Source organism: Solanum pennellii, chromosome 8 (genome assembly GCF_001406875.1).
Source record: "Solanum pennellii chromosome 8, SPENNV200".
Classification (NCBI taxonomy): Eukaryota; Viridiplantae; Streptophyta; class Magnoliopsida; order Solanales; family Solanaceae; genus Solanum; species Solanum pennellii.
In genome coordinates this window covers 58,421,344-58,429,899 of record NC_028644.1, presented here as the reverse complement: position 1 = coordinate 58,429,899, position 8,556 = coordinate 58,421,344, and the positions used below count along the sequence as shown (strand labels likewise).

At 33.2% G+C, this 8,556-nt stretch overlaps 1 protein-coding gene across 1 annotated transcript; it reads right to left on the bottom strand.

Annotated features, from left to right (window-relative positions):
• Positions 1 to 798: 798 nt before the first annotated feature.
• LOC107028919 (RNA polymerase sigma factor sigC) lies at positions 799 to 6,319 on the bottom strand. Its single transcript, XM_015230162.2, has 7 exons — positions 6,121 to 6,319; positions 3,687 to 3,844; positions 3,018 to 3,575; positions 2,699 to 2,929; positions 2,125 to 2,265; positions 1,826 to 2,026; positions 799 to 1,257 (listed from the first exon to the last, which is right to left on the bottom strand). The coding sequence occupies exons 1-7, from the start codon at positions 6,206 to 6,208 to the stop codon at positions 979 to 981; spliced, it is 1,656 nt and encodes a 551-aa protein (XP_015085648.1). The 5' UTR covers positions 6,209 to 6,319; the 3' UTR covers positions 799 to 978.
• Positions 6,320 to 8,556: the final 2,237 nt, after the last annotated feature.

Sequence of the window (8,556 nt, the reverse complement as noted above, 5' to 3'; positions counted from 1 at the left end):
TGCTACTCCTATACTTTTTGGAAGATTGAAATAAATCGAATCTTTCCTTAATTTCTATCATTATGAGTTTCAAAATTACCTATATATGTATCTACACTATCAATAAATTCAACTGATGTTGGGATTAATTTGAATCGATTAGACATAGTGATGGATTATGTCTTTACATATAATGTTGTAACAATAATTATGCAAGAGAGTGGATTTTTTGAATCTCAATTTGTTAAAGAATATCTACAAAGGTGTGTTAGACTAAAATATCAAGAAATAATTCAATCAAATCAGTTGAATTCACATGTTAGGCATGAAATTTTTGGACACGTAGTTCAAACACCTAATGGTATTACATTTATTAGTTATAATGAGTCTTTGTGTGAAAACAAAATAAGAAAAATGAAATACAAATATATAAAGACACTCCTTATAGTATAAGAATTTTCACAAAAAATCTTGTATCGATTATGAAGAGATATACTCCCCAGTTATGAATACAATAACATAACATTATCTCATTAGTGTCGTGTTGTGGAAACTTGAGATGATGTATTTGATAGATATGGTTACAATCTATTGAAAACGAGATATCCATGAAAATTTCTAAAAAATTTAAGATGTCTGAAGCATATAATTCGAAGTCTCAAAAAATATTGTCAATCAGTTTACAAAAAATCATTAAAATGATTATATAGGTGATATGATTATGTTAAAACTTAACTCATTAAAATGAAGTAATTTTCTACGAGTGCAGCATCAGTAATTCATCAAAGGCTGTTTCAACATCAACATAGAAAATGCATTCATTAAAATGAAGTAATTTTATTCATCACACAGTCTTTAAACTATACAAGATGCAAAACATCAAAGGTTTCAATAGTACTATATGACTAGTCTATACAAAAGAAGTATACAAGAAATTTTACAATGAGATCGATCAGGTTTACGAGCTAGTAAACAAAAATTTTTAGGCAGTGTCTAGAACTACAGAGAGTAATGAGTTATATGTTGGAAATAATCCGCGCTTCTTAATTTGGTGAGAGCTCTTCGTTCTATTCTCCTAATCCATTCTTTACTAACTCCATAAAGCCTCCCAATCTCCTCGAGTGACTTGCGTTGATGAGTTTCAAGACCAAACCTAAAATATATTACTTGCTGCTCTTTTGGATCCAAGCTTTCCAAAAGTGCATACATGTTGTCTACTATGTCTTGCCTCATGACAGTTTCCTCTGGGCTTGTAACCGATTTATCAGGTGTAAGCTCCTGCCAAGCAATAAGTCAATCGCGTTATGTTTCTTTTTCCAGAAAACAATGTAGTAGGGAAAGGCTAGTTGTTAGATAGAAGAGAAAATGTACAACCACCCCCCTAGACTATGACCGAAATTTCAGAGACACACCTTCACTAAACTAATGTCCTAGTACCCCCTGAACGTATTTTTTTCTGGTAATTTTATGCACCTTTTGGCTTAAGCGACATCCAAATATCTCGCACAGGTCTCAATTTAGTGGAGTTACGGAGTGTGTTACGTAAGACAAAAGATGTACAAAATTTCAAAAAAAAAATAAGTTCAGGGGTAATAGGATCTTAGTTTAGTTAACGTGTGTCTCTGGGATTTCAGTCATAGTGTAGGGGTACTTGTGCCTTATTCCTAGATAGAATGGTAAAAGTGCTTAAGGTACATTTCTACTTTCAGCAAACTAAGATATGATGCGAGAAGAAACGGATTTATTCATGTTCTTCAAGCTATCATATCATTACGTCCGAAATCAATAGATAAGCATGCTGCATGACTCTTTAAAAGAGAAAAAAAAGAGGAATGGAGATTTTTACTAGAACTTTTGCGCTGATGCAATCTCCAACTTTCTGATCAATTGAACCAACAACTCTCAGACATTTACTAGCCATTGCAATTCTAGCTGTGGATAGACCTGTGAACTTGGCAATTTCATCGTCAGCTGGAAATTTGCCATGGCTCCTACTGAGAGTTTTTCGAGCTTTATGTATTTGATTTATTACTTTGCATATAGTGAACTGCATGAATACATTGAAAAGAAAGAGAGATAAATCTTGCTATACCGAGATGAAACTAAAAGATGATAAGTAAATTTACTTCAGAAAAAAATACATACGGGAATTCGAACCCCTCTAGCATGTTGTGCCACCAATTTTGACAATGATTTTCGTATCCAATACTGAACGTAAGTCGAGAATTTGTATCCCCTAGTGTGGTCAAACCTTACAGCACCTTGTAGAACACCCATGTTTCCAGCCTGTAGCAATACGATTGAAACAAAAAAGTAAATATTTCAGCTAAATATGACATCCAATATGAAAAGACAGCTTCCAGCATACAGTAGTTCCTCTTTTATCAGTCTAACTAGTTACTCATATATTCATTAGCTGGCAGTAGGTATATAATTAACAATGTATCCTTGTTTAAGTTTCTATTATCCTGATTTAATTGTGAATTTCTTACTTCTATTCTTTACTATGTGCAAGCAACTTGATGCAATAGGGTTGCATCACGCGAGCAAAGTGAATTTCCAACATATGGCGGAGCTCTTAAAGTTCTACTTCTTAAAATGATTTTAAAAAGATATTGAATTTCAAGCAGTAGGGTGTAATTATGCTACTACATCTATGCCTAAAGTGGGATTATATTGAGAGTTAATAAAGTCATTCCACTAAGATATGGTTCACTACCTGAATTAAGTCTTCAAATGCCACTCCAAGCCCCCTGTAGTTTCTTGCCAGATATAAGACTAAGGACCGTGTACTTTTCAGAAGCTCATCCCTGCAATACCAACCAAAATGCAAGTGTTGCTGCAACTCCTTCTGTTCAATCCCAGCAGCTTCTGCCCAGCTACTGAAAGTAGCTACTCGACCAGTTTCTTCTTCAAGGATTGACCTGATCCTTTCCAATTGTGCCACCAACTGTTTTATAGCAAAGAATGAAATTAATACATGCTTTGAATGTCTAAGAACTGTAAGAAAGTATCTCTTAATAAAAACTGGAGACAACCTTAACACCTTTTGACATCTCCGCCTCATTCTTAGCAATTTTCTGTCTTTTATTTCTAGAGGCGTGTGTTCTTTTCCCAGAATAGAACTTTGGCTGTTGCAAATCCTCCTGGATATTTTTGGTATGCGGCTGCACTGTAATAATGTCATTGGCATTTCTGGATGCTCTTTTTCTTCTTGACATACGCTCTTGCTTTTTCCTAGAACGTACGACAACCTTATCCATTGCATTTCCGACAAGATCGTCTTTCTCAACTTCTTTAATTAGCTCCCTTGGCACATCAAGAACCTTAGGAAAAGTAGAAGAATGATGTGTCCTTGAGAGACAAGTATGAAAGAATTCTAAAGCTCCAAGCTTTTCTAGTTGCACCAAAATATCTCTTTCTAATCTTGACATCTCTGAATCAGCAAACATGTTTTCCAGCAGATCAAGATTTTTCATTAGTAAACTAAAATGAAGAGATTTGGTTGTATTTATATATGTTGGTTTCTCCCCGTCAATCTTATAACTGCCAATATCTCCATATACATTGCTAGGAGACCCTCTGCCATTTCGCGTCTGATCAAAGAGAGCACAAGTAAGCAATGACATGCAAATTATAGAACAGACTAACGATAATAAATATACTCCTTAAGATAGGCTTTACTTCTAGCAAAGAGAAGAAAAAACCTTTGTTTCTATAGTTACTGATGCATCACTAGTCCACAATTGGGGGTCAGATAAGCAAGTCTGCACTCTGAACGGATCACTATGTGAAGGCTCACAGTCGCCGTTGATAAAAGGTTTGAGAGACCTAGCTGGATCATATAAAGTTTCCCGTCCTTTGACTGTATATGAACATGAGTGTAATTAATGAGTCTGTGGGTGAAAAAAATGATAATTGACTAGACTAGTGTTGAAGATTATACAATTAAAATGACATGTTCAGGTTTGTTTAGTTCAGCGGCATGTCGGACCAGATTGAAGGAATATCTTGTGAGTTGTGAAGTTACATAACTGGATTGCTATGTTTCTTCAACACTACATATGCAGCTCATTGTTTATATTAGAAACAAAATTCCAAAATTACTTTTAGCATAAAAGAATTTCAATTTCTCATTTTGTACTATTGATCAAATCTCTGATAGTTAACGAGGAACTAGGATGGCAATTTGTTTACAGAACCATAATGGCGGAGACAAATTATTTTGGATTATATCCAACTACAACAAAGCATAAGGCAATATGATGCAATCAGAGATTCTGTTTTGAATTCTCTCGAAGTTAAGATGTACATTTGGAAAAGATAGGAACAGCGACAAATTTGCTCAAGTTACGCGTATAATTGGATTAATTTAATCAATAGGTCTACAACAACATAGTCTGCATATTAAATATCACACTATTACAATGAAAAAGGATCTAGCAGCATCCAATGGAATTCATCATTCAATCATAGGAAAAAGAACAGAAAAAAATGGGTGTTCGTTATACATCACGTTTTTGATTAATTGGTGAAGGCAAGAAACTTGTATTGGTTGCATGAAACAGCTTGCCCTCATAACACTGTTGAGGCATTAGCATACTAAGAGAACTTGGGTAAAATTTGAGCATGGTAACACTCTCTGAACTAAGGGCGGCATAGCTTCATAAACTGTTGGAAGTAATTCCGCATTGATAATCTGGTGTCCAGTTGTAATTTTTGGTTTTTGCATTAGGTAAAAAAATCCACAGTAACTATGTAGTCATTCACGTATTATATGTGGAATATCATACATTTATTAGCAATACTTGCATAAGAACACATGACAAAGTACTCTTCATACTTTAACTTTTTATGTTAATCATCTACTGCTTGTTAGAACGAAACACATATCTAAACTTCCAGTAGATAAGAATGAGAACCCTCCTACACCCTTTTCTTGTTGAGTGGATGGAGCAAAAGTGGATATGGCTTATGGGTAGTAGGTTGCTTGCACCCACAGCATTCAGCTCGATGTGTATATATCTATATTAATACTTTGTTCTTCCTAATCGTCACAAAGATTAGTGGTATAATGGTACTACACACCCAATGAGTTGGATCCACCTCCCTCAGGGAGGAGAGCGGGTGCAAAGGGGAAGAGTTCAATACAATTCCAATTAAAGAGCTTATCCAATTTGCTAGAAGAGCATACATATGCAAGTCAGACATTCTTGTTGGTAATGTAAGTCGTGTGATCAAAACACAGAAGTAAACCAACAACCATGGATTTGATCTAGTGGTCAATGAAGTGGATTGAGAACCTGAGGTCATAGCAGGAGCAAATTCTAAGTTGCGCAGACTCTTCAATTTCGATGTCGCACCCTGTCGGATTCTTAAAAAATACACTACTTTTGGAGAATCCGACATGCACCCATTGACATTTTTGAAGATTCTGAGCAACATAGTTCAAATTCCAGTAGAGATAAAAACACTAGGAGATTTCTGAGCCACCTATTGTTGGTGGGAGATGACAAGTATCTCATAAAATTAGTCTACGTACTCGAAAGTTGCAATGACAATAACATATCTAGTGTAATCCCACAAAGTAGGTATAGGGAGGGTAGAGTGAATTAACGCGAACCTTGCCACTACCTTATAGGTAGAGATGTTGTTTAAGATAAGCCCTCGACTCAAGAAAAAACAGTCCAAAGTAGTATAGAGAAAGAAGTAACGGAAATAAAGACAATCATGGCAAAATACTAAAAACAACCTGACAAATCATCCTAAACAATAATCTAAAGTGTAAAAAATCAAACTCAAAGGACAACGAAACTACTAGAGTACTACAATGCTCAACTAACTAATAAGTGACCTTCACTTCATATCCTCCTCGTTATGCTGAAGCTACGTCATGTCATGTCTAATCAATTCTCCCCAATACTTCTTTCTCTCATACACCAAGATCAACTAAAATAAAGCAACTAATCACATATTATACACAATGATGAAACAAAGATAAATCCAACAATTCAACATCAAACAACTAGGTTATAAGAAATGAAATGATTAATACATCAACAACAAATTTGCTATTTTGACTGAAAGTAAGGTGAAATCTTTATTAATAAAGAAAAAGGTAGAATCTTTAGATGTACTCACAAGAGTGTGAAGAAGGCCATGATGATGAATTGGAGGAGAAAGGGGGCTGAAGAGAGAAACCCCATTTGAGATGTAGCCTAAAACCCATTTGGCAGAAGAAAAAAAGTTAAAGTGGGAGTTGGATATACAGGTGTTGTCAGAGCTGAGCCACTGGTTTCCCATCGATTTGTTTTGTGCTGCCTCACTCTTCCTTCACTACTTCTTTTCACTATATCCACAATTTACATTTTTCTTTCTTTTTAAATTTAAATAAATAAATTAGATATTTTTCTTTTTGAGTTTCGAATTGTTCTTTGGGAAAAGGGTCTGATATACCCTCAACTTTGTCATTTAGAGCCGATATACCCCTTGTTATGAAAGTGGTTCATATATACCCCTACTTGTAAACAAATCGCTCACATATACCCTTTTCCTCTAACGGAAATGAAAAAAATAATAATTTTAATCTAAATTTTTATTATTTTTTTCTAAAAAATATAATCCCATATGAGTAAATTTAATCCTCGTCAATTCGATTTTGATTTTTAGATATTGTGTTATTAGATAAATGAATAACTCATTTTATATAAAGTTCATGCTGGTTTTTAAAAATTTAATACAATTACAATAACATTGTACATAACTTAAATATAATATTCATATACTAATTTAATTACTACAACACACATACAAATTTAAAAAAGAAAAACAAATTCTATACAAACATAAATATATAATTGTAATACAACTTTAATATATATTTGATATATAAGTTAACATTAGATTCGAACTTAAATGAATTAAGACTGAAATTTAGCCCATCACATTTTATTCAGATAAGCCTAAATTAAAGATTTGCTGTAAATATAAAATCTTAGTATGTTTGATTTTCAGATAGCCCTAATTTTAGATATGCTATAAATATAAAATCTTAAAATCTTTGAAGTTTGATAAATAAGAAAAAGGAAAACTTAAATATTACAATTTATACCAGTAATATTTTTTTTTCAATGAACACTTATAATAGGTTTAAAATACAATTTTAATATATATTATATTATAGAGATAAGAAAATTAAAAAACACATATAATATATAAATTTATTGATAAATAATATATTTATCACACATTTATAATATATTAAGTTAATATTTTACCAATCAAACATTATGTCAAACCAAAGCCTTCTTCTCAATAAAAGAAAGCAAAGAGGGTGACTTAGTTTCTCTCTTTAGCATTCTTCTCAAGCTATTTGTCTTATTTTCTAAGTCGTTGTTCAATCTTCATTTTCTGATTGATTGAAAGTAGCAAGGAAAGACAAGTAAAAATTTTCTTGGCTCAAGAAGCAACTAAACACTTGCAATAAAATTATATTGCATGCATTAATCACTGTTAATATGTAATGCATATTTATCATAGTATTGCTATAATATGTAATGATCTATAACAAATAAATAAAATATCGTTAAAATCAATAAATATTTATTAAAAAAGTACTCACTCAAATAATTTTGCAGGTCCAAAAAACGCTCTAATGTTGCACAAGTGAAAGCGAACCTCGCTAAAAATGCGACTTTCGCAACAATGAAGCCTTTTTTGCTTTTGCAAAGAGACTCTCACTTCTGCAAAGGTTGCTTAAGAGAGTGGTATTCACAAAAGCGAGAGATGCAGACAACAACATCTCAACAAACTCTCAAAACATCGAAAGGATCCTCAAAATTTATACGAAATTCTGTACACACAAATCACATATGCAAATAAATTATACGTATTGTTTCTGACTCAATGAAATCATCAAATACAAATTTGAGGTCTTCGAAATTCGTGAAAACCACAAGAAACTAACTCACGCCTTAAAAAGGCCACAACAAGCTCGGGACCTCTCAAAAATCAACCAAGAGACCTCACTTAGGCCTAAAATCGTCCCTTGAATCCAAGAGGACACTCAAAATTATGATCTCAGCATCCGAACCCTGAATGTTGACCAAAGTCAACCCTAAGACTAAAATTTTACAACTTCACAACTTAGGGCCTCAAATCCTCAAAAAGACTCAGAATTAGAAATCGACAACTCTCACAAATCAGATTTCACATTTGGGACTAGTAGAATCAACGAAATTTCATTCCGACACTCAAAACTCCAAAAGACAACAAAAATCACTTTATTAATAACTTAGCCTTTCAAACTCAAAACTTACCAAATTCTCAACTTTTAACTCAAAGTTCAAAACCAATTTTCCAAAACTCAATAATAAAATCCTCGAGGTCAATATCGGGAGGGCAGAACGATAAATTGACAAAAATTTCTAAAAATGACCGACCAGGGCATTACAGTTATTTAGTTATAGATAATAATTTTTGAGAAAATTTCGCAAATAGCCACTAGAATAAACTTAATTAGGCTTCATAGATATAGTTTACTAAATACGATTTTTAGCTACATGTAAGAGGGGGGGG

Coding starts and splice junctions, on each gene's coding strand:
- LOC107028919 (XM_015230162.2), bottom strand. CDS start 6,208: ATGGGTTTTAGGCTACATCTCAAATGGGGTTTCTCTCTTCAGCCCCCT. Junction 2,930..3,017: donor AGATGTCAAAAGGTGTTAAG/GTTGTCTCCAGT, acceptor GCTATAAAACAG/TTGGTGGCACAATTGGAAAG. Junction 2,266..2,698: donor CATTTGAAGACTTAATTCAG/GTAGTGAACCAT, acceptor GTATTGCTACAG/GCTGGAAACATGGGTGTTCT.